The sequence below is a fragment of the Eretmochelys imbricata genome, chromosome 4, assembly GCF_965152235.1.
Source record: "Eretmochelys imbricata isolate rEreImb1 chromosome 4, rEreImb1.hap1, whole genome shotgun sequence".
In the NCBI taxonomy this organism is placed as follows: Eukaryota; Metazoa; Chordata; order Testudines; family Cheloniidae; genus Eretmochelys; species Eretmochelys imbricata.
The window spans coordinates 112499238-112523784 of record NC_135575.1 but is presented as its reverse complement, the minus strand read 5'-3'; the positions used below and the strand labels follow the sequence as shown (position 1 = coordinate 112523784).

The following is a 24547-nucleotide window of genomic DNA, read 5'->3' as shown; positions in this document are numbered from 1 at the left end:
AGACACAGACCCTTTGTTTCTCTCCCTCCTCCCAGCTTTTGAAAGTATCTTGTCTCCTCATTGGTCATTTTGGTCAGGTGCCAGCGAGGTTACCTTTAGCTTCTTAACCCTTTACAGGTGAGAGGAGCTTTCCCCTGGCCAGGAGGGATTTCAAAGGGGTTTACCCTTCCCTTTATATTTATGACAATTACAGTCCCTGCCTCAGAGAGCTTCCAGTCTATAAAAGTCTAGACATAACAGATCAGTTGGACGAGTAGGTTGGGATGGGGGAACAGGGAAGATAGAGTAACAAAAATAATAGGATGTGCCAGTGAAAACATGGGAGTTTTCTTGTAGACCATCCTTTTTTGTTGTCTTGCCCTACCTGGAAAAATGTTTCCACATGTTGTCTAGGAGCATCCTCTTTGAGAACAGGATAAGTGCATTTTCCCATCATATCATATATAGCTTTCATAATATCAAGCATTTCCTGAAGAGAAAAACATGTTTATGTAAATGTTTTAGAACATGCTCAAAATCTTTTGAGCATTTATAGTTTAGAAGAAATATTTAAGACTGTGCCACAGTCAAATTGTGATTGAACAACTTCATGAGTATAATGCACATGGATCACTTTGAAATTTAAATTAGCTACTGACGCTATGTACAGACACTCCCTGGGTTACGCAACCCAGACTTACGCAAATTCACTGGAAATAGGATTTTTGAGTTGTGAAAATTTTTGTGTAACGTACGGGTATACGTTTCTGACTTATGCAAAATTTGAGTTACACAAGGCTTTCCAGAACGATTGTGTAAGTCGAGGGGCGTCTGTAACTGAAAACTCTTAAGTAGATGCAGATTTATGCTTCTGAATTTAAATACTTTACGATATCTAAAAGTCCAATGATATTGTGGAAAGAAAGCTCCAGTGGATCAGTAAGTGGAAACAAACCAACAAAAATTTGTAGCAGAAGGTGATTGGGCAAAATCACATCGCCTTCCTGTGTGTGAGTTTCCCCAGCTTTTGTAATGTGCTTTGAGATATGTTGCTGAAAAGTGCTCTATAAGAATTATTATAACCATGTAATTCATCTGCCAATACGTTGAATAAAATGCTGTATTTTAAAAAAAACCAAACCCTTTGTAATCTTTATGTAGTGTCTTGCTGAAACTGTTAGTGCCAGTACCATTTACAGTAAACACATTGAGTCTGATCTTGCAAAAACTTATGTGCATGCTCACTTCACATTTGAGTTGTCCCATTGACTTTGATGAGTAAAGTTCAGCATATGCCTAATCCTTGCAGAGTAAGGCCCTTTAGAAAACAATAGCATTTTAAAGTGTTCACTTGCATTTCTGGATACACATTTTTATGTACAAGTACCCTACACAGTTCTTGAAATTCTGTGGGCAAATGTAGGTATTCAAAGGCATGCCCATTGTGCCCATTCCTTAAGAAATTTGGCCAGCTATGTCTTCTATGACTACTAATAAAATATAAATTTGTGGCTAGTTCTTTAAAAAAAAAAAAAGAGTTAAGTTTATATAAAATACATTTATTTTAAAGTTGGTGGGAAGAAAAAAAATTATCTAGTTGTTTGCTACCGAACTCAGTTTTGACAGCAGTTTCTCTAAAGCCATGTTCCTTTCAAACCAAACTCAAAGGGACACGTACATGCTGTGGTTTCAGTTATTGTGGCTACAAAATGAATTCTTACCTCTTTAGTTATGTATCCATCCTTATTTATATCATACAAATTAAAAGCCCAGTTGAGTTTTTCTTGTACTGTCCCTCGGAGTAAAATTGAGAGACCCATAATGAAATCCTAGAAAGAAAACAAAAAAAAACCCTAGGTAGTTTGAAGCTGAACTATATATTTCTAAATATGCAACTTTCAAATCCTGGACTCCAATGTGATAAATTCTCCAGTGTAATACCAGGCTGGAAAGAAGGACTGTTGCTTCGTCTTGTTTTTGGTAATTAGTCGTATGTTTTAAAAATACATCTAGACTTTTTAGGTAGTACTGCCAATTCATGGTGGATTGCTCTGTTATACAAGCAATAATCAGTTTTCTAGCCTCCTTCTGTTAATGGATTGAATGTACTGTAGCCTATGACTTAACCTTATAAAATGCTGCATGCAAGCCGTTCCTGTTGAGGTCAGTGTGGGGAGAAAACACATCACTGCTGTGCACAGGTCCAGAACAAAGTCTATGTACTTCTTAAACACATGATTTAGGGCTTAACTGGAATTTAAATGGTAATAACTTATTGTGGAATGCTACATGGGAGTAAATGTCACACACGAGAACAATAAGAAAGGTAATATTCTCAGCTGCAGAGGTTTTCTTCAGAGGCTGGCTGCTCTATGCATTGGAGCTCAAACAAAAAAAAGGCAATTATGAGAAAACTATTCATTAGAGAAACGTAACTTTATTTTTACCTCCTCTATATGAAACACAGTGATAATTGTAAATTAAAATATTGTAGAGAGAGTCTACAGAAGTAAAACAACAAAATCTGAATCCATTGCTTTGATCCTTGGTGGTAGAGAACTCTGACGCATTAACATGTAGTGAGCTTTCAGAGAATGAAATTAGTCAGGCTACATTACTTCCCTATAGGCCAAGAAGACTAACGATTAATAGACTCGTGTTACACTAGTCCTAGAACTAGAGTTGTGTTTCAGAATTAATATGGTTTTATAGCAACATGAACCTCATTCAAACGGAGAATTGACAAAAAATTTATTAGTTGTATTTCGTTCATATTTTTAAAGAGACTTGGTGAAAGCAGGGCTTTATCATTCCCAGTCCCTTGTTGGTCCTGACCTGATTTTGTGACATCATTGTTATTGCCATAGGGCTCATAACCAAACGTTGTTGTAAAGGCTCAAAGTCCTACCATAGCACCAAACCCATTGGCTACAAGGGTTAAATAATTCTGTACTGACACAGGCCAGGTTTACATGTTTATTCAGAGTTGAAAAAAAGCCAGTATTTTGGGGAAAACAGCCAATGGGGTTGCATCAGGGACAAAGAGGGGCTGATGCATCATGTTTTAGTTTTTTTTCCTGTATGGCCATTACAGTTACCCTTCCAAGTACCTACTGAGGACAAGCTCAGCTAACGCCGCACAGCTCTATTAAAGTCCTGTCTTTCTTGACTAGTGTGCCCTGGGGCTTGCTGACGTTGTCATAGTTTCCAGTATTAATGCATCAGTGCACTCGCCTCATGAGGCATCTTAAAGATATGAATCCTGAAAAACATTTTACTGACCTTACTTATAGCTTCAGCATCACAGGGCTAAATCACTATACAGCTCTTTGATAGCATACTGCCGAATATTAAACCATTATGCTTCAGGAAATTCAGAAAAAAATTGATCATATACTTTTAACAATCATCATTCCTATGTTGCTATTCTAAATCTTGATGGATCTTTTCCTGAAAAGTCTAATGCTGTAGTGTCAGCTTTCATGCTGGCATTTCCTCCCCATTCTACGCCTTTCTGGTGCTTCACCATTCTCTTGTTTGCGCTCCTTCACCGGCTGTACTCAAGCTACACTTCCTCAGAGGCCAAGCAGCAACATGGCTGATGACCAAATTAGCTATCCATTTTGGGAGCGGCAGAAAAATGTTCCTCTTGCTTTATCTTCCCATCTTAAATAGTTGTGCGTTCAAGGCTTAACGGCATATTTTGGAGCACCTCCTGCATGGGGCTGAGTGCACATTGAGCCTCACGGGTGTTGCCAAGACTCAGCTCTCAGGATGTGCTCCACATCGTACAAGATCAGCCCCTAGCTTGGCGTCATATTTTCAGCTCTATTACCCTTGGGACTAGTAGACACTACTGTGAAAGTAAATTGCTTTTTCGTTGAATGTTCACCTTGCCCTAAGGTATAAGTCCATCTCTGAACTGCTAATAAGGACTAACACTGGTAGGAAGTTGTGACGTGTTGCCTAAGAACCGAGTTTTTTTGCTATGTATATGATTGCTGTGTTGTGGCTATCTGAAATTAAAGCAAAGCCTAGAGGGATGAAAAAGCTGATTCATCTTTTCCATTTAAAAAAAGTATAATTTATCTTTAATAGCGTACATTTTTAGCCTGCTCATGCCAATCTTCACTGTATATATTATTTATTTATGTAGATTTCAGTCTAAAAACTTGAGGATGCCTATCCAAACTCTGGGTGCCCTTGACATACATAATATATGAGTTCAAAATATAAATCACTCAAAACAGTAGCATTTCTTCTTCCTGACCTTTCATCCATCATTTGTTCATGGAGGCCAATCCAGTTTAAAATTACTTCCTATTAGTTTTATTTAAATTGTGTGTATGCAAAATTTAGTGCTTTGGGAAGCAGCCAAGTTATGAGTGCTGGAACATGAAATCCATTATTAATCCACATAAGGAGGAATACAGGCATCCATGTAGCTCACCTGTGTCCTTGAGAAACTATTTTGGTAAGAAGAAACTCTCTCTCTCTCCACCTCCTTGGGTTTTCAATTAGTGCCCATCCCCATAGTATCTAAGCACTGTCACCACGCTAAAGCTATCAGCAAAAGTGCCAGCTGCGACTGTGGTCTTCTTGAGGTGAACCACAGAAATGGAAGAATACCATCTATAGACCACCAAACAAGTTCCTTTTGGGTATGAGCCACAGACACATCCTTGGAGTCAATTCTGCAGCCATTCCATGCATGTTATTTTTTTACATACAGTGGCTTTTTATTAGTATTATTAAGTGCCAGTGTTGCATTTGGCCCAGTGCCAGGTTGACAATGGCTCCATGGAACCAGGCCCATGCTCAGACGGGGCCCCAGCCTGCTCCACTTTTACTGTGCCCCAAGACTTTCCTGACTCCCCTGCCCACCACTTGCTCCTCTTGGCCTGTCCACTGGCTGGCCAAGGGTTCCTCTCTGCCCCCTGGCCCCATCCCCTGCTCCTCTTAGCCCCCTGGCCGGACCCCAGTGCACCTCTAGCTCTGGGCAGTCTCCGCTTCCACCACCTGTGGACATAGGAAGTCAGGGGGTATTGTGCAGGGAAGCTGTGTGGTGTGGCATGGGCCTGTCCCCGAGGGAAAGGGGCATGCTGGCAGCACAGGGCCGGGCAGGCCACTGTGCGTCTGGCAACTGCCGGTTTGTAAATAGGGCCCTCACATTGGGTGGAGCAGGGCCGCCCCTGCCATGCCATTCCCCATTGCCTCTCGCTGGCCCCTCGCTCCGGGGACTGACCTCCCTGCACCATGCTCCATTGCCCTCATGGGGGCCCACAAATATGTTTGGTGCCAGGCCCACAAAAGGTTAATGCAGCCCTGAACAAAATACAGAGGAAGACATGATTAGGAGCTTTACTTTTCAGTTCCCCTAATTTTGAGTTTATGTTAGCACTCTTAAGGGTGTTACTTAATTGATTAGTTCTCCTCAAGGAATAACTGAGACAAAAGCAATCAGAAAGTCATTGACAACTTTGTTAAGAGATAATTAATCATCTTTGGAAAAACAAATAAAAGTTAAGTTACTCATAGAGCATGCCCAAAGGCTTTAAACAGCTCTTTTGCAGGTAGGGCTAGCTCCACAAAGGGAAGAACTTTTAAGTACCCTATACAACATATAAGGAGCTATAGGTGCATAAGCATGGGAGCCATAAAAGCCAGCATGCTGAGCTGCCTAGGTTTTGACAAGAGAGGTTGGTCTACACCTGCCATTCTCAGGGAGATAAGCACCTAACTCCAGAGCTTCTCAGCCATAATCTTTCTCCTGGAGTTTGGCATGTTAGCAGTGCTTATTTCGGGGCTGAGGCCTGGCACCTCTACGCTGGGCAGTTCATAGCCCCAGCACCTCTGGGCTTATCGCGTCAGTTATGAAAGTTTTAAAAAGTTGCTTGACCACCCCCCCCCTTGCACCTAATTGCTCGAGCCCCAGCACCTCTTTCCTTACCAATTAAGCCCTGCGTGTTAGCTGGTTTGTTTGTTTGATTGTTTGGGGAGGAGGGAGGTGTTACAAGAAATGGAGATGGCGGCAGTAAACCCCTTACAGACTTTAACCCAGTGGTTAGGGCATTCACTCAGGATGTGGGAAATTCAGGTTCAATCCCCCCAATGTAGAGAAGGGATTTGAATTTGGGTGTCCCATCTCTAAAATGAGAGCCCTAACCCATGAGAGATGCTAGGATAGCACCCTCTCAGTCTCACCTGCATATTCTGGTGTGGGGCGTCTTCTGTTGACACAGTTCCACTGTCTAATTAACTATGCAATATGCCAAAGAGAGAGTCAGAATCATTCTACAGGCCAGTGGTTTGGGCATTTGCCTCAGAGGTGAGAAACCCAACTTCAGATCCCTTTACTACATCTGGCAAAGATGGGATTAGAACCTGTCTCTCCTAACTACTATACTAAGGGGGCTACCTTTTTCTCCCCATCACCTCCAGCAATTTTGTGAGGATTTAGGCCAGCTCTGAGCATACATAACAGATCAGGCCCTGCAGATCAGATACGCAGAGGGAGCCTACTTTGAGGAGCCCACTGGGGCTAAAATGTGAGATAGGCACCCAGCTTGAGGCAGCAGTGCCCATGCTCTCTGGCAAAAACGTATGCCGCTACAGGATTAGGCAGCGGTTGAGTGGGGTCTTGGAGAGTCTCAGTGTCACCTAAGGCTATGTCTACACTTAGAGTACAAAAACTGCACACACACCCTAGCATGGGTATAAACAGCGAAGTAGATGTATCGTTACTCTGCTCCCCTAAGCAGTGTCTCACCCCCAGAACCTACAGGTATGTACCCTACACAGCTTTCTACTCATCCAAGCTGTGCCTCCGATGGCTATTTTTAGTGCCCCACTGCTGCCTCAATGCCAGAGCCTTTCTCTGCTGCCTGCCCCTGCCCTGCCTCACCAGAGCCTTTCACTGCAGTGTCCAGCTGCATACCCTACCACATACCCTACCAACCACAACCAGTGAAGACCAGGCCACTGGGTACCCAAAAGGGCATTTGGCTACCTAAATCTTTGTGTGGATCTAGTGCACAACACCTCAGCCCTGCCAGTGATGAGTATTACTTGGAGGTTACTGAGTGATCTCAGTGCCCACTGGCCCAGATCCTGTAAGTTGCTGAGCAACATCGTCTGCCCATGAGGATGCTAGAAGTCATTCTAGGTCAGGAGCACTGACTTCAATAAGCATTGAAGGCGGGTCCTGATATTTAAAGGTATTTACGCATTGCTCTCCTCTGAGTTGCAAGGGCTAAGGCACGGATCCTCCCACTGGCACTTAAATACCTTGGAGAATCTGGGCCTAAGTGAATTAGACAGCTAAATCCCATTTTCAAAGCAATGTAGGCAATTAGAGGAGGCAAGTCTCATTGAAAACAATCCATGGAATTTAGGCTCAAAAGGTCCAGATTCATATAGGTACTTAGGCACCTAGGACCAACATTTAGACATCACTGACATTCGCAAAAAACCACTGCTCAGCCACCTACTGCCACAGGGGCATAAGGTCACTAGGTGCCAAGGTTTCTGCTGGTGGGCAGGTGCAAAGCTGCTTAAGTCAAAGCACACTACAAGCTCAGGCTCTACACAAAAGACAAAAATGGAGGGTGTATGCATACACCCAGACCTAATAGCTCAGTGTTTAGGCACTAGGCTGTGGGAGACTTAGGTTTGAATTCCCCTTCTATCTCATCCAGAGCAGGGACTTGAACTCAGGTCTTTCACCTCCCAGTGAATGTGCTAACCAGCAGGCTAGTCTGAGATGGGTATGTCTCAGTCTCTGCTATTAGTGCTGTTCCGCTTTGTATAAATAATTAAATATTCACTGGGCCAGTGAGAGAAGAGCATAGTTTCCTGTGACACCCAGGTTCCAGTCCCTGCTCCAATAAATACTTCATTATTTATACAAAGTGGAACAGCTTCAACGAGAGCATTAAAAGACACCCACCCCAGCAGTTATGTGGGAGGCAGTAGACCTAGATTCAAGTCTTGCACTATAGTAGGTGAAGTAGGGATTTGAACCTAGGTGTCTCACATCCTGGGTAAGTGGTCAAACCACTGGGATACTGGGAGTGCTTTTGCTAGCTGTGTTTTCTGCAGGGCCCAATCTGGTAAGCAGCCTCTGAGCACTCCTACCAGATTGGAGTCCATGGGCAAGCTAGATGAGGGGAATGCACAGTTAGTGAATCCCACCTGGGCTTAGGTATGAGGCACTGAGATGCTCAGAGGTGTCAGGACTTTGGCTGTACACATAACCAGCAGCAGAAATTCAGATGCCTAGGGGAATTTCAGGTGGCTAGGGCCTGAATGCTAGTGAAGCCTAAATGTTGGACTCAGGCATCTAAAGTGTTAGTTAGGCATCTAAGTTTCCCTTGTGAATCTAGCCCAAAGAAACTAATCTCAAGGAAGCAGAAAGGGTAGGCTCACTGCGCTCCAGGAAGTGGGCGGGCAGAGCCTGCCCACTGCTAAAGGCCCTCCCCCTAACCTAAGGATCCACAGGTCCAGGATTCCAAATAATTATGGGGGACAGCTAACGAGATAACAGGAATGGGAGTGAACAGGAACAGGGCTAAACGAAGGGAACCTGAAGGGGACACCGTGCAGAGAACCTGGACAGTGCGCACTGCTCCTCGAAGGTGTCAATGAAGCCAGCGGATGCCGCCTAGAAGAACTCTGCCTGGATGAATGAACGGAATAAGGAACGGAAATAGGCCCCACAGTCACAGGAAATCCCATCGGCCAACCTCTTCTCTCTGGTTTTGTAGATGGCCAGGAGGAGGTTGACAAGGAGGTCCCGTGACTTTGTGGGATCACGGATAGGGAGCGCGTAGATGAACAGGTGAGGGGAAAAGTGCAACCAAAAGCATAAAAATATATCCAAGAGGAGCCGGAATAGGGGCTGCAACCTGTCGCACTCCAGGTACACATACATCAGGGTCTCCCTTACGAGCAAAAGGGGCAGGTGTCTGGGAGGGGAGCGAACCGCGGCAAGTACATGCCCGTGCTCACAGCTCCTTGAAGGAGCTGCCAGCTGATGTCCCTGGCAGGCCTCGGCACTAGGGTGGAATATAGGCTGGCCCACTGGGGCTCCTCACCCTCCAGAGATGGCAGGAGGTCCCGCCACTTTGTGCCGGGGCAGGACGTGAGGGTGAAGATGTGAAGGGTGTGCAGCACGAGCATGCATAGATGTGTCCATGGCGCGGTCCAGAACCGAACCGGCTGCAACTCGTGCAGCTGGCTCTTGGTAAAGGGACGGGATGGCCGGTAAGGTCCACGGGGCAGGGGCCCAATGAAAAGGTCCAGAGGGCCTGGGTTGGAGGGTGGGCAGGGAGTGCCCTCTCACAGGACTCGGTTGAGGAAACCCTGAGCAGTGGGCGGTAAAACGGCCCTAACCTCCTGAAGTACGCACCAGGGAGTCTGAGGCCTGGAGAGCCCCATGCGCCGAGCGAGCATCAGGGGATCCAGCCAGTCTCCCTGGCTGTAGTCCAGGAGGTCTCCGGCTCTGGTGATTTCTGCCAGGACCAAGAGGCGGTTACTTACCTGTAACTGGAGGTTCTTTGTGATGTGTAGTTCCTATTTGTAGTCCAAATGTGAGCAAAGGAAGTTTTTCAGCAGCAGTGTCCTTTGACCCTCATGGCCGCCTGCTGTTGCCACATGTTCCCTGCAAGGTTATAAGAGGCCATGCAGGGTGACGTGCCTTTAGTCTCCTTCTTACCACAGCATAGAGCATCTGCATCAGAGGGAAGGTGTGTGGGCACTGAAATACAAATAGGGACTACACATCTTGAAGAACCTGCAGGTACAGTTACGGTGTCACACTGGAGTGCGCATAGCATTCTGTAATGCAGTAAGAGATCCAACTGCATGTGTGCTGCAAGGAGAGAGCCTGCCCTCTTGACTGTTCCGTGATGGCAACGAAGAGGCATGGGGAGGCACAAAAGGCACAAGTTCCGTCCTGCGGATGTCCAGGGAGTGCAGTGTGTTGTCCGCGGGAGTGGCGTGGGGTTTAGGATGGAAGACCAGGAGATGGATGAACTGGTTGAGATGAAACTCAAGATGCCCTTTGGGAGGAACTTAGGGTGAAGGTGCAGGGAGACCTTGTCTCTATGGAAAACGGGTCAGCCATCATGGCCACCAATTCACTGATCCACCGGGCAGAGGTGATGACCACCAGGAGGAGGACCTTCTTGATAAGTGGGCCAGGGAGCATATGGCCAGGGTTTGAATGGAGGCCAGGTGAGGGCAGACAGCCTGAGATTGAGGTCCTGTGGGGGCGGGGGCATGGTGTTAGTACCGGCAGGAAGCAGTATGTCAGGCCCCTCAGAACCTAGGTATTGGTAAGATGAGCAAATACCAACTGGCCATCCAGGGGAGGGAGGAAGGCGCTGAGTGCCACAAGATGGACATGGATCAACCTGAAAGCAAGGCCTCAGTTCTTGAGCTCCAGGAGGTAGTCTAGGATGATGAGAACAGAGACAGCATGGAGGGGGAGATGTCATCATTGTGCCCAGAAGGTGAAACACTTCCATTTTGCAGCATAGCATGCCCTCATAGACTCCCATCTACTCTGTGTAACAATACAGTGGACGGTAATGAACAGGCATTGTCTCCGGCTGAGCCCGATCCAAAAACCAGGCCGTCAGTTGGAGCAAGCCCAGGTTGGGGTGGAAAACCCTGCCATTGTCTTGGGTGAGAAGGTCTGGCCAGTTGAGGAGGCTGATCAGTGGGCAGGCCAACAGTCTGAGTAATTTGGGAAACCAGAACTGTCGGGACCAGCGCAGCGCTAGCAAGATGACTGTGGCCCAATCTCGGCAGATCTTGCAGAGGACCTGGTGGAAAAGTGAGACTGGGGGAAAGCATACCACAAGCTGCCATACACTATGGAAGAAGGAGGGCATCACCTCTGGAGTCCTGACCCCTAGCCACCCTGGAGAAGTAGAGCGGGAACTTGAGGTTTGCATGGGTGGCAAAGGGGTCCCATAGGGAGGTGCCCCAGGTCCAGAAGATGGCGTGGATCATGGGGTCATGGAGTTCCCACTTGTGGCTGAGGTACCAGGTTCTGCTGAGTGTGTTCACCAGAGAGTTCTGCACCCCTGGGAGGTATGCTGCATGGGGCACAATGTTGTGGCAGAGACACCAGTTCCAGAGGTGGATAGCCCCTGAGCAAAATGACCGGGATCTGGTGCCACCCTGTCTGTTTATGTATGCCATAGTGATGGTGTTGTCTAAGAGGATCTGAATGTGCCAGCCACGAAGAAGAGGCAGGAATATGTGGCAGGCCCATTGGACCGCATGCAGCTCCAGTGCGTTGATGTGTATGCACACTTCCCTGAGAGTCCACCTTCCCTGCGTGATGTGGCCTGCCAAGTATGCGCCCTATCCCACCAGGCATCTCTGGTGAGGATGGTCATGGGGACGGAGGTGGCAAACATGGTGCCTTGGAGCACTCTGGTAGGATTGGTCCACCAGGTGAGTGATGCCTGGACCCAGCTAGGAATGGTCAAGGCTGAGTCCAAGTGATTGATATGGGGCCTGCAGACCAAGAGAAGCCACAGTTGTAGGCAGCACATATGGAGGCATGCACACGGCATATGACCGAGGAGACAGAGACAACAGTGCACTGTCATGTGCGGGTTTTGGCGCAGGGTGCCGTGAGGGTGGCAAAGCGGTCTGCTGGATGAAAGGCTTGTACTGTGATTGAATCTATGTGCACTCTCATAAAAGTATTGAGTAAATGGAGATTGAGGATAGGGTGGAGGCCCCTGTCTTTCTTCAGGATGAGAAAGTACAGGGAGTCGAAGCCCCTGCCGATGAAGGGGGTTGGCAGCAGGGTGTGGTGAGCAGAGCTCCCGGGGGGGGGGGGGGAGGCGCCCTGGTGAGGTCGGAATGTGAGGAATTCTATCGAGTAGCTGTGTCATAGTATCTCCAATACCCGTCCATTAGTGGTGCTCTTCCACCATTGGTAGGCAAATACAGCAAGACAGACCCCAAAGATGCCACAGGGGGCTGCACGTAGTGACATGGGGGGTTCACAGCTCTTGACTGTCACATCAAAATTGGGCCTTCTGCTGGTGGCAAGGTCTGGCAGCGGAAGCAGATGGCCATGGGTGCTGGGAGTGAGGGCACCAGCGGGCCAGCTCTTGGTACCTAGTGTATGGGGGTTGGTATGGCGGGTACGGGCGCGGCCGAACTGTGGCTTAGATTGTCAGTGGTGGGGCCGGGGGTGTAGATCCAAAAGGACCAGAAGGTCACCCATGAGTCCTTTAGTGAATACAGGGCCTCATCCGTTTTTGTGGAGAACAGCTAATTCTTGTCGAAAGGGAAGTCCTCGATGGTGGATTGGACCACCCTGGGAAAACCAGACAACTGGAGCCACACATCACATCTCATTGCCACCCCGGTGGCCAGGGACTGGGAAGACATTTTTACCTCATCCACTATTGCCTGGAGGCTGACTTTGGCCATAATGTGGCTCTTGTCCAGCAGGGCCTGAAACCACTGGTGCTTGTCCTCTGGGGTGTCCTTTAAGAACTCTGCCAGCTTGGTATAATTGTTAAAAGTGTACTTCGCCAGCAGAGCTTGATAGTTAGACATGTGGAATTGAAGGGCCACAGAAGAGTAGACTTTGTGGCCCAGGAGATCCAGGCGTTTCACTGCCTTATCCATGGGGGTGGAAGTGGTGGAGTGCTGGCACTCCTGTTCAATGGCTGCATGCGTGACCAGCGAGGCTGGAGGAGGGTGGGAAAGCAGAAAGTCAGCCCCCTTAGCTGGCACAAAATACCTGCATTCTTACCTCTTGAGTGTCGGGGCACAGGATGCCAGTGTGTACCACACCACTCACGTGGGTTGCAGGTTGGCACTGTGAATGGGCAGAGCTACACGCATCAGGCCCCGGAGCTGCAGAATGTCCAGCAACTTGTCTGGTTGGTCCTGGACCTCCTCCAGGGGGGGCCCAAATCAAGGGCCACCCTCTGTAGCAGCTCCTGGTACTGATGGTGATTGTTAGGAGGCGAGAGGATCGGTGGAATCAAGGCCTCATCTGGAGAGGAGGGTGCTGCCGTTGGGACCGGTGGTGCCGGATTAAACTCCAGATCCTCCTTTTGGTCCTAAGTGATCAGAGCTGGCAGAGGGGTTAGGGTGGGCTGTTATGAGGCCAACTGATGATGGATATGGGCTCCAATAAGGGTCCCACGTGGGTCAGTGGTGCCATGAGGTCGATTCCTGATGGTACTGCAGGCCCCATGGATATGGGTACCACCCAGACTGGTGGGCCAGAAAAAGTGGGGATGCCCACAGTCCGCACTACGCTGGGAGACCAGGGAGAAGGACAACTCTTCTGTTGAGGAGACCTCCGAGTCTGAAGAAGCCTCCAGAAGTGGCAGAGCCATTGGTGCGGGTGGTACCGTGACCAGCAGGGATGGGTCACAGCTGAGGAGGAGTGTCTCATCCGCTGGTATAGGTGGGCCGGAGGCTAAAAGAAGCGGCAAGGGCAGGGACGATAGCTCAAGGTGGGATGTGGGGACCAGTGGATCCGTCTGGTCCAATGTCCAGGGCACATCACTTTGTCTGCTGCTCAGAGCAGAGGATATGTGGAGTGGAACCCGAAGAATCCTGCCGTGGCGGAGGAGTGCACACCAGCGGGCTGTCGGGATCCTCAGTGATTGCAGGAACCGGCAGTGCTGGTGGATCTCGCTTCTGATTCGCCTTGCCCCCTGCTTTAGAGGGTGGCCCAGTGGGGTCGTCACTCAACATCTCACCCAACTGAGCCCACCTCAGGGAGGAAACGCAGTGCATCACAGCGGTCTGCGATGGGGATCTGCAGTGGCGTTTGAGAGAGCACTTGTGACTGTCCTTGTGCACCTTCTCAAGTCTTGGTGGTGCCAATGGATCCAGGCGTGAAGTCAAGGGCAAAGCACTCATTGCCAGTGATGGGCAGTGAATCACCAGGCACCGGTCCGGGATCAGACTCCACACAGGGCCAGAGTGCCTCCGCTATGAGGCACTTGTGGCGGCACAAAAGTTGAGTGTCACAGATCCTTGACGGGAAGGACTTGCAGATATCTCAGTGGGTGACAAGGTGTGTCTCGCCTGGGCAGTACAGGCAACGTGTGTGCTCATCACTCACGGAGAATGAGTGAGGGCATGAGGCGCAGTTCTTGCACCTCGGAATGCGGGGCAGAATCCCCCAAAGGGGTCGGGAGAGGAAGAGGCTACTATATACACTAACGTATTACAGAAGTACAAATTAAAAAGGAAACAGAACTATCTACCATAGTTCTCGTAGAGTGTACGAGTGTAAAGGGAGGATTCCAACTCCGACCAGGCGGTAAGAAGGAACTGAGGGCACGTTGCCCTGCATGGCCTTTTATAACCTCGCAGGGAGTATATGGCAACATAAGGCAGTCATACAGGTCAATGGACACTGCTGCTGAAAAACTTCCAGCTCCAGTGCATGGTGCACATGCGCACCTACCTTTGGAATTCATATAGAGACCATCACTCGAAGAAAAAACAATGTTTTAGATTCTTGGTTTTGACTCTTGCACCTGTCATGAGCCCTACACTCATTTAAAACTTTGCAGGGTTTTTTTTTTCCTCTCAAATAAACTCTACTTGAACCTTTGGCAGAGCTCCAAATTGAAAGAATTCTAAAGGTTTACCACATGCACATTTTTTCTGGACACTTCAGACTTGTTTTCAGATGCATTGTTCAGGAGCTGAAGACAGGCACACACTGCTTTTGCTGGGCTGGGTTTGAGGCTTTGGGAAAGGAAGGCTATAGTTTGGTGCCTCGCCTTTGGGAGATAAGCCATGGCTATGAGACAAACCCAAAGTCGGATCAGGGCTGCTCACTCAGCTATAACTCAGACAATTTGGGCCCTAAGGCAGCACAAAATTATGCATGTATTTAATTTCAAGCATACAAGTAGTTCAAATGAGTTCAAAGTGACAACTCAAGGGCTTAAAATTTAAGCATGTACATAAACCTTTGCAAGACTGGGGCTCAAATGGGGTGTAATACATAGTTATGCCATATCCTCACTCCTCACTGCAGCTGCTGGTTGCAAAATGGAGTGAAAATGCCTAGAAAAAGTTGGAGCACACGATTGCTTTCTCCCTTCTCCACAATTCCAGCAAATCCATGTTTTTTATTATATTCTTACAAATTAGGTTGGTACAGGAGAACATAGCAGAAAGGAAATTGCACTTCTTCTGGCTCTTCCTATACCAATCCAGACAGCCTATTTACATAAAAGCCCATGTGATTTGTTCTTGATATGATGAGGTTATAGATAGCGAGCATTTTAGCAGTAAATACAGTTTACTATAGATGGTGACAAACGAGTATTTATGCTCCAGCTTTCTAGAGCTTTTCCTCTCTGCTTTCTTTACTGAATGGAGGACAGCCATACCTACGATATGAATCGGTATAGAAAAAACTTGGCAAAGTTGCAATTTATGAGTAAGAAAAATTATTCTTTCTAGAATCATTTCTTCACACTGCCTAATGAATCTACATGCTGTCTATAGTTAACTACTGGGTAATATGTTTAGAAATTGTTTACACTACTTTAAAGAATAAAAAGAATTACTTAGGTATTCATATTCTGCAGTTAGTTTGTAGGTATTATGCTGCTACATATTAAAAGAACGTTGGGCCAGTTTCCATTAACCGCAATAAAGCTACTCTGGTTTTAACACCAGTATAAATGAGATCTGGATCACTCTACCTAGGTTAATATTGTACAAAATTGAACCTGAAAACCTATGCTGGAAATGAACAAAACAGAACCTCATTTTTGTTTTTCTATTTCCTTTTTTCAAAGCCCTTAGTGTACATCGTACTTCCCTTAGGTGTGTTCAAATCCCCTACAACAGAGGTTCTCAAACTGTGGTCCGTGGACCACCAGTGGTCTGCGAGCTCCATTCAGGTGGTCTGCAGATAGTTCCCTCTAAGGTGCGTGCCTGGGTGGTCGCACACAAAAAAATGAAGGGCCACCCACCTAATAGTGGAGCCACGCAGGCATGGCTCCCCAAGGCCACCATCTCACGTTATATGTGCGTCTTCTCCAGGGTCCAGGCACCTAATTAGTTTGGAATTTGGGATGTGCAGGGCTGCAGCAGTCAGAGAAAGAGACGACCTTCCCCAGCTCCAGGGCTGTGGCTGCTGGGGAGAGATGGTCCTCCTTCCCAGCCCTAGGTTGGGGGCTGCCGTGGGAAGGGAGAGATGGTACATCCATCGCATTAGAAAGGTAAGAATACTGATATTAAAATATGAGTTGTGTGCTTTCATTTGTAGAACAAAAACATTAATTATTATAATTTTTTTTATTTAGCGCTTTTATCCAAAGTGCTTTACAATAGTTAGCTAACAGTATAAACAACATTTGGAAAGATCATTAAGTGGTCTGCCAGACCCTCAGCAATTTTCAAATGGTCTGCGAAAAAGAAAGGTTGAGAACCACTGCCCTAGAAACTATAACAGAATAAGGCCAGACAAGCCCTGCCTTTTTTAGGACTTATTTCATACATGATGAAAAAACAACAAAATGGCATGGGAGAGATGCAGGAGCTCCTTTTGCTGTGACTTTTTTCAACAAGAGACAATAACAGCAGAAATGTGGCTAGAAAATTGGTACAAACAATTCTTTGCCAGGGTTGTCTGTGTTGAATAATATTTGCTAATATTATAATATGCATTATCCACACCATATTAGTATACATTAAGCACAAATAGCATTAAGCACAAATATTATAGCAGTTATATTGCCTAAACTGGCCTATGATTTTTTTGAAACCTTGCTCACTTATAAGTTTTGCGTAACTCAACACATAGTCAACCTGTGGAACTCATTGCCAGGGGATGTTGTGAAGGCCAAAAGTACAGCTGGGTTCAAAAGTGAATTAGGTAAGTTCCTGGGGGATAGGTCGATCAATGGCTATTGGCCAAGATGGTCCGGGACGAAACCTCATGCTCTGGGTGTCCCTAAACCTCTGATTGCCAGAAACTGGGAGTGGATAACAGGAGATAGAGCACTTGATAACGGCTCTGTTCTGTTCATTCCCTTTGAAGCATCTGGCATTGACCACTGTTGGAAGACAGGATACTGGGCGAGATAGACCATTGGTCTGACCCAGAATGGCCATTTTTATATTCTTCCCTTGCATTCACTGAAATAAGTTTTGTTTTCAGCAAATAGGTAAGCTGTCAAGAGAAGGACAGATGAGTGCTTTACCATAGTAACAGAAAGGGAGTTACTCTCACAAGCCTGTACAGGAATGTCCCAAAGGAAGAGGACAAGACATCTGATTGTTCTACCCTAGTACAAACCGAGGCAGTGCCTTCATGTCCTTTGGTACCTGAAATACATGTGTTCAGAACAAAGAGATAAGTACACCATGGTACCAGAAAAACAAGATAGAAAGCTTATCGGTTAAATCTAGTTTCATATGATGTACATAGTTCTTTTTACTTGTGAACAGGTAGGGTATAAAAAGATGGCTTTAGGGGTGTAACCTGGGGAGTTCACCTTTTGTGATGTAAATGTAACAATGCAACATAAGAAAGCTTCCTAGAGACTGGCATCACATAGAACCTGTTTCCTGTACTATATTATTATTATTGGCTTATAGCAATAAAGCTGACTGACATGAGTTATTTGGTTTCTTGAGTATATTTCGTAAAGAACCAAAGTGTGGTCAAGCAAATGACTATGCACTATCAAAACCTCTTCTGTAGTCAGTTTGAGGAGAAAGGAGGAGCAACCCATCAGTCCATGGATCAAAGATACAGATTAAGGCCCTTGTTCTGCTATTGGCACTGCACAGAACCTCCTTGACTTCAGTTGACTGAGGTTCACCTCATGAATCCAGACGCAGAATAAGGGCCCATGTGTTTTCAAATAAACCTAAAGCCTAAACAAAATCTTGTTGCTGTTTTCTTTTTAAGTATAGGAAAATCCCAATGAATTTGTTTTTTACATACAGTAGTCACAGAACACCTCCTTGGCAAAGGCACCTGCTTCCATGTTATTCAGATTACAAGCACGCATCAATAATAAAAGGGTGAAAATATTTGTAAAATCACACATCATTGCCAGACTCTGAGAGAAATTATTCTCTTACAAACTTGCACATGTGAGAAATTTTAGACAAATTTAAAATTGGGCTTATTTTAGCTAATCATGACCTTAACGGTGAAGAGAATAGCAGCTCTCCATGACGGACGTGACATAAAATAAATACAGTCTTTAGAGGTGAATTGAAAGGCTTTTTAAATTCCATGACTAAGGTCATGGTTCTTGTTCAATATTTGATGACACACGTCACTACTGCAAAAAACACACCAGGGAGTTGTGCTCTTTACCATGCTGTTGATGATGTCATCTGTTGTGGCAGGCAAAGTGCAAGAACCTTGAAATCATGTGTCAGAATTCAAGCAGAGGAAGAGCTTATTTTAAATGCTTATGTTGTACAGTACATTTGCCATGAAGCCACATTTTATAAATATAAAGCTTGCTCCTGGAAACTTCTTGTGCATGCGAGTAATCCTTATTTATTTGAGTAGTCCCATTAACTTCAATTGGAGTTGAGAGCACTTGTCATCTCACAGGAGGCACTCAAGCAAGATCAGATGTTCTTATATGTCACTTGCATCTAATTCAGGTTGCCTTTTAAAAGAACATTATATCAGCAGCACAGTTTGAGGTACAATGCTGAGAGATGCCCTTCTAAAATAATAGTGGCTATTGCCAATGCATTGGAAAAACTTGAAATCTGGACCACAGCTAAAAAAGCTAACCTGGTGAGCAAGAGAGGAAAATACATTCAGTCCTAGAATTAAAAACGGATAAAAGCACTTACCTCAAAACTCACAGATCCATTGTGGTCAGTGTCGAATGCATTAAAGAGAAAATGTGCATAGGTTGTAGAATCTAAAATTTAAAAACAGAGTGTTCCTTAGTAAGTGCATTTTAAAAAATTATCTTGTACCGTAAAGCATATTTTCTTTAATTTTCTACAGTGAAAATTTTTAGCCACCAACAGAGCTAAACGTTAACTCCAGCCTTAATCAGGTTTCCCTTTTTGCAGGAACAAAATTGTTATTATTACACAAATAATCACACCCTCAAAAATAGTCTCAAAAACAGAGGCTATGTTCTAAAAATCTGGCTCAGACTATCCTTATGTACTCTCATCATCATAAGGGATCATTCACTGTAGTGTGACTTTATTGTGACTATACAATATGCTCAGTATTTACGAAAGAGTCTGTATTTGCTCAGGGCTCTGCTCATCAGATAAGGGACCATAACTGGGCTGCAGAAGAAGATGATGTTCACTTGTTCACTTCTAAGGAAGAAACAAAGTACAACTGTCATTGCATTTGGTGGGTTGTTTTTATTTCGAAGGGAACCATGTTATCCAATTTGTAACTGAACTTGCCAGCAGGCTTCTACATGAATGAGCACTGGAGATGGACACTGATTTTCTGGTGTGATCAGTAAGTTAAAAATATGACTGAGCATTCAAACAAGTGATCCATTTATTAAACAACTGTTTTATTCTCCCTGAGTTTCGTGGCTACTGCTAAATTGACACGCTTTGAAAAATAAATGTAGAAAACAATAAAAATGTGCCAAACCTCTCAATATTTACATATGGCTGTCTCCCGTTAGGGACTGCATAAGCTAAAAAGTGGAGATTGTTTTATTTGGAGGATTTTCTGTGGTATTTGTCGTCATAGCACCTGAGCACAAGCACTAAGGAATTTGTTCTGACAGCTTCTTTGTAACATAGGGTAACATCTTCCTCTTTTTATCAATGCAGAACTGAGGCACAAAGAGCTAAGAAGTCTCATTTTAAGAGATGAGCGCTCCTGTAGCAAAAAAATCAGATGATATGTGACTCAGTTTACCAGAGTCCTCGTCTACTGCCTTAACCATGACACTAGCCTTCCTCTCTCTGAGCTCCCAAGAGTTCTTTGGATTTCCGTTCCCACCCTAACACACACCCAAAACCTGTGCTAGAACACCATGCAGGTTAATACTGCCTGAGGTATTATTTACTTGCCCTACTTTCCTCTCCACACTTTATATATGTAATCCCTCCCTGCTTTTTGTATTTGCATTGGCTTTTCTATAGTGCTCATTACCTTAATAACTAACAACCTCACAAACTTGCATTAATTTTAGTCTCAGAAAATCCTTGCGAGACAAGGAAGTGTTATTATTTTATAGATGAGGAACTAAGGCAAAGAGAGCTGGAAGCTAATTGCCCAAGGTCATGCAGGGAAAACCAAAGATGAACATATCCTGGGTGTTCCTCTGGGAGAAGGGATGATCCTGCCTGAAGGTGATAAATTTCTGCGGCCTCATTGTGGCAGGTGCAGCTCATTAACTCCAGCCTGGAATAGGGTGAGTGGGGATCTTGGGGGAGAGTGGAAACTAGGAAGTTAGGATATAGGTCCTGGAGGAAACCCTATGGATAGCCACCTTAGGGAAGAATTTTAGGCTCAGTTTTATGTTGTTATTGATCCAGACATATCAGCGAGTGAGGACAGGCATAGGGATTGATTTTAAGCATCAGACCACAACTTTATTAAATACAGGGGATGGGCGTTGCACCCTCTGTCACCCAGACTCTCATAGTAGGCTTTTTACGTGGTTCCAGTGTGGGAGTTGCAGGGCTCCTACCATACAACCCATAACTCGAGGGAGACTCTTCTCAATCTACCCCTCAGATTAGCTTTCTCTACTGAATCCTTTTGCCCCCACTATCCCCAGGACACAGATAGAGGGAACTAAAAGCAGGGAAGGGACATGGGCCTGCTAAAGCCACAAGTTGTCTCCCTACTCCATGAGCACAAGGCCCATCAGCAAAATCCCATGTCTTTTACTTTGGGGAACTGGCCTTTTAACAGCACTAGTTCTGATCCTCCTTTGACACTGTTGACCATACTCTTCTTGAAATATTCTCCACCCTTGGCTTCTGTGACTCTGTCCTATCCTGGTTCTCCTCCTACCTCTCTAATCAATCCTTCAGTGTGTCTTTTCATCCACCCTTATAGGTTTCTGCGGGGTTCCACAGGGCCCTGTCCTTGGTCCTTTTCTTTTCTCCCTGTACACCTTAGCTCTGGATAATCTCACTTGCAAGCAGAAATCAACCACCATCTGTATAGGGATGACTTCCAGAGCTACCTCTCTACTAAAGACCTGTCTCCTTCTGTTCAAAGTAAAATCTTGGCCTCTCTTGGCTTTTGGATATTTCACCATCAGCTCAAGCACAACATGGTTGAAATTGAGCTCTTAAACTTACCCCCAAGTCATGCCTGCTGCCTCCTTTCTCAATCACTGTGGATGATAGCACCATTCTGTCTGTCACTCAAGCTTGTAACGTTGGTATCATCTTCGATTCAGACCTCTCCCTAAGCCCTCTCATCCAGGCTATGTCTAAATCTTACCAAATCTTTTTGCAGAATATCTCTAAGATATGGCCTTTCCTATCCAGTGACACAGCTAACATGCTCCCTCATCATGTGTCTTGATTTCTGCAATATCCTTTACTCTGGCCTTGACAAATGTAATCTTATCTGCTCGGATCCACTAAGGGTATATCTAAACTGCAGCTGAGACCATGTCTCCCAGCCCAGGTAGATACACTCGTACTAGCTTTACTCAAGCTAACACATTACAAATAGCAGTGCGGATATGTGGCATTTTGAGCTAGCTGCCTGAGTCAAAGCCTACCCAAACTCCTGGGTTCATGTTTGGGTAGTCCAAAGTGCCACCCAGGCCACAACATCCACACTGCTATTTTTAATGTGCTAGCTCAAGTGAAACTACTGTGATTCTGTCTACCCAAGCCAGCAGACACTCAGGAGCTGCCAGCTGCAGTGTAGACATATCCTCAGAATGCTCTTGTGGCCTGTCGCTTTAGACACCTGAACCCTTTGCATCCCTCCATTGGCTTCCCCTTCAAATATAAGCTACTTGTCTCATTTTCAAGGCCTTTCATGATCTATTACAGCCTACCTACCATGTCTGATTCACTATCAAGAGATTGACTCTTGCATCCAGTCAACCCATGGTTCCAGCCTCCATTATCCCACTTGTTAACTTTTCAAACAAGCCCATTTGCGCTTTCTTCTATGGTAGGCTGCTGGTGTGCTGAGACTATTGCCTATCATGCAGACCAATATTGTCTCATTGTTTCCTTATACTCCCCTGGTGGTGTGTCTGCATTCATCTGCTGTCTCTTTTCTTATACTTCAGTTGTGAACCAGGGACCATCTTTTTGTTCTGTGTTTGTGCAGCTAGCACAACGAGGTCAAGGTCCATGACTAGGTTATGACAATACAAGTATTAAATAATAAAATAACAAGAACATCTTGGAGTCTGTGTACTCTACTGGGCACAGGGTAGGAGCTCAGCTTGGGCACTCCCTCCCTCCAGGACAGAAGGAATTGTTAAGGACTGGAATTGTGTATGTAAGCAGATTGTAAAACTAAGCGATGGGTAAACTTGTGTCTGGTCAAGTACTGACAAGTTAGGGTGCTTATCAAAAGCTTATTCAGCCTCACTCCCAAAGGGACTTGCAAAGACTATGCAATCCTGTAAAAGCAGGATCTCCTCTACCTAATTTTGATCCAGCCAATCCAGAAATAGCACGAGGAAAGTGTTCTTTGCTGTATTTTGGTTCTTCTGGTCCTGGCAATAAAGTGAGTGCAGAGGCGTGCACCTTTTAATCACAGCTATCCAAAGTTTTCCAACTCCCAAATGATATTAATTTGGAGGGAATGTTCAGATTTTTATTTTTCATCTGCTCCACCTTGTTCATCCCTAATTAAAACCATGAGGGAGTTTGTGGAATCTCCATCATTGGAGATTTTTCAGAGCAGGTTAGACAAACATCTGTCAGGGATGCTCTAGATAATACTTAGTCCTGCATTGTGTGCAGGGGCCTGGATTAGAAGACCTCTTCAGTCCTCCGATTCTATGATAGTAACCCTCTACACTATTCTGTTACCCTCCTGTTTCATCACCTTCCACATCATATCACATCAGAATTTGTACTCCATGGCACATCTTCTGTCGTTAGTGGCAGCACTCCTGAGTGGCATGCTTACAGAACAACACAAGGTCTTATCAGGGAACAACCTTGTTACTGCCAGAGAAGTCCTTTTCTGTCTAGCAGGATCTACAGGGGACTAAACCACTGGCTTCTGTGTGCACTATTTGCATTCTGTGTTATCAAAATCATATTAACCTTGAAAAGCTGGTCACTATGCAGGGCCAAAACAATCTTCTTGCATTGGATCTATCAATGGCATTTTCTTTAGGCCAGGGGTTCTCAAACTTCATTGCACTGTGACCCCCTTCTGACAACAAAAGTTACTTCACGACCCCAGGAAGCCTGAGCCCACCTGAGCCCCACTACTCCGGGTGAGGGGGGCCAAAGCCTGATCCTCACCGCTCTGGGTAGAGGGGCCAAAGCTGAAGCACAAGGGCTTCAGCCCCAGTCAGGGGGCCTGCAACCTGAGCTCTGCTGCCCAGAGCTGAAGCCCTCAGGCTTTGGCTTCAGCCCTGGGCCCCAGCAAGTCTAAGCCAGCCCTGGTGATCCCATTCAAATGCAGTCCCGACCCACTTTGCGGTCCCGACCCACAGTTTGAGAACCACTGCTCTAGGCTGTATCATGCACTCCTAATAGAGGCAAAAATCCCATTTTGAACTAAAAATACTCGTGACTTTTATCTGAATAAGGACTGCAAATAGTCTTAGCCTTATTACAATATGTTAATTTGGTATTATATACATTAATTATTGTAAGAACAAACCCTGAACTGTTTGAACATATGTTACTAATGCATTTTCATTGAATTCAAAAAGAACATACTGTTGAGACACAGGAGACCACAACACTGGATGGATGGCTAAGTACCACCCACCAGTTAAATCCCCATTTTAATTTATTATTTCTTTATTATTTCTGGTATTGGAAGTTTGAAGACTCCTAAATAGATCTGAGATTTTAATACGCAAAATTTCTGGAATGTATTGAGAGAAGATTTGTTGTGCTGTGGAAGGTGCTATGGGAACTGTCTGCAGTAACTTTTGTTTATTACAGAATTATAATTGTACACTGTGTACAATGAACACTGATTATTTAATAAATTTTCTCACTATCATGGTAAAGTGTTCCTGTTTATTTACTGTCTGTTTAGAGTGAATATAAATGTGTTAAAGAAACGATTTTCTATGGTTTACAGCCTTGTTCAGACCACACATGGCTGAAGGGACACAATTCTATTTTTAATTCTCATTTGTATCAAGATATATGAATAAAAATAATCCCATGTTTGCAGAATCTTTTCTTTAGAGTGATCTGTTTGTATATTTAAAAGTATTCTTTAGGTCCCTGTTCCTGCAGTCCTTGTGCAGGTAAAACATTGATTGAGGATGACTGGAATTTTGCCTGAAAAAAGACTGCAGAGTGAGGTACTTTAATGTTTTAAGTAGAGCTACTTAATGCGATCTCTTTCCCACTAAATCTTGAATATTATTCACTG

The 24547-nt window shown here is 45.3% G+C and overlaps 1 protein-coding gene across 2 annotated transcripts in view; it reads right to left on the bottom strand.

The window, feature by feature from the left end:
• The window catches only part of KCNIP4 (potassium voltage-gated channel interacting protein 4), a 449700-nt gene that overhangs the window by 6114 nt on the left and 419039 nt on the right, over positions 1-24547 (bottom strand). For both annotated transcript variants that reach the window (XM_077814618.1, XM_077814617.1), the window contains exons 4-6: positions 18844-18914; positions 1701-1808; positions 365-469 (exon numbers count right to left, since the gene is read on the bottom strand). In XM_077814618.1, coding sequence (XP_077670744.1) covers positions 365-469; positions 1701-1808; positions 18844-18914 — 284 coding nt within the window. The remainder of the gene's footprint in view (positions 1-364; positions 470-1700; positions 1809-18843; positions 18915-24547) is intronic.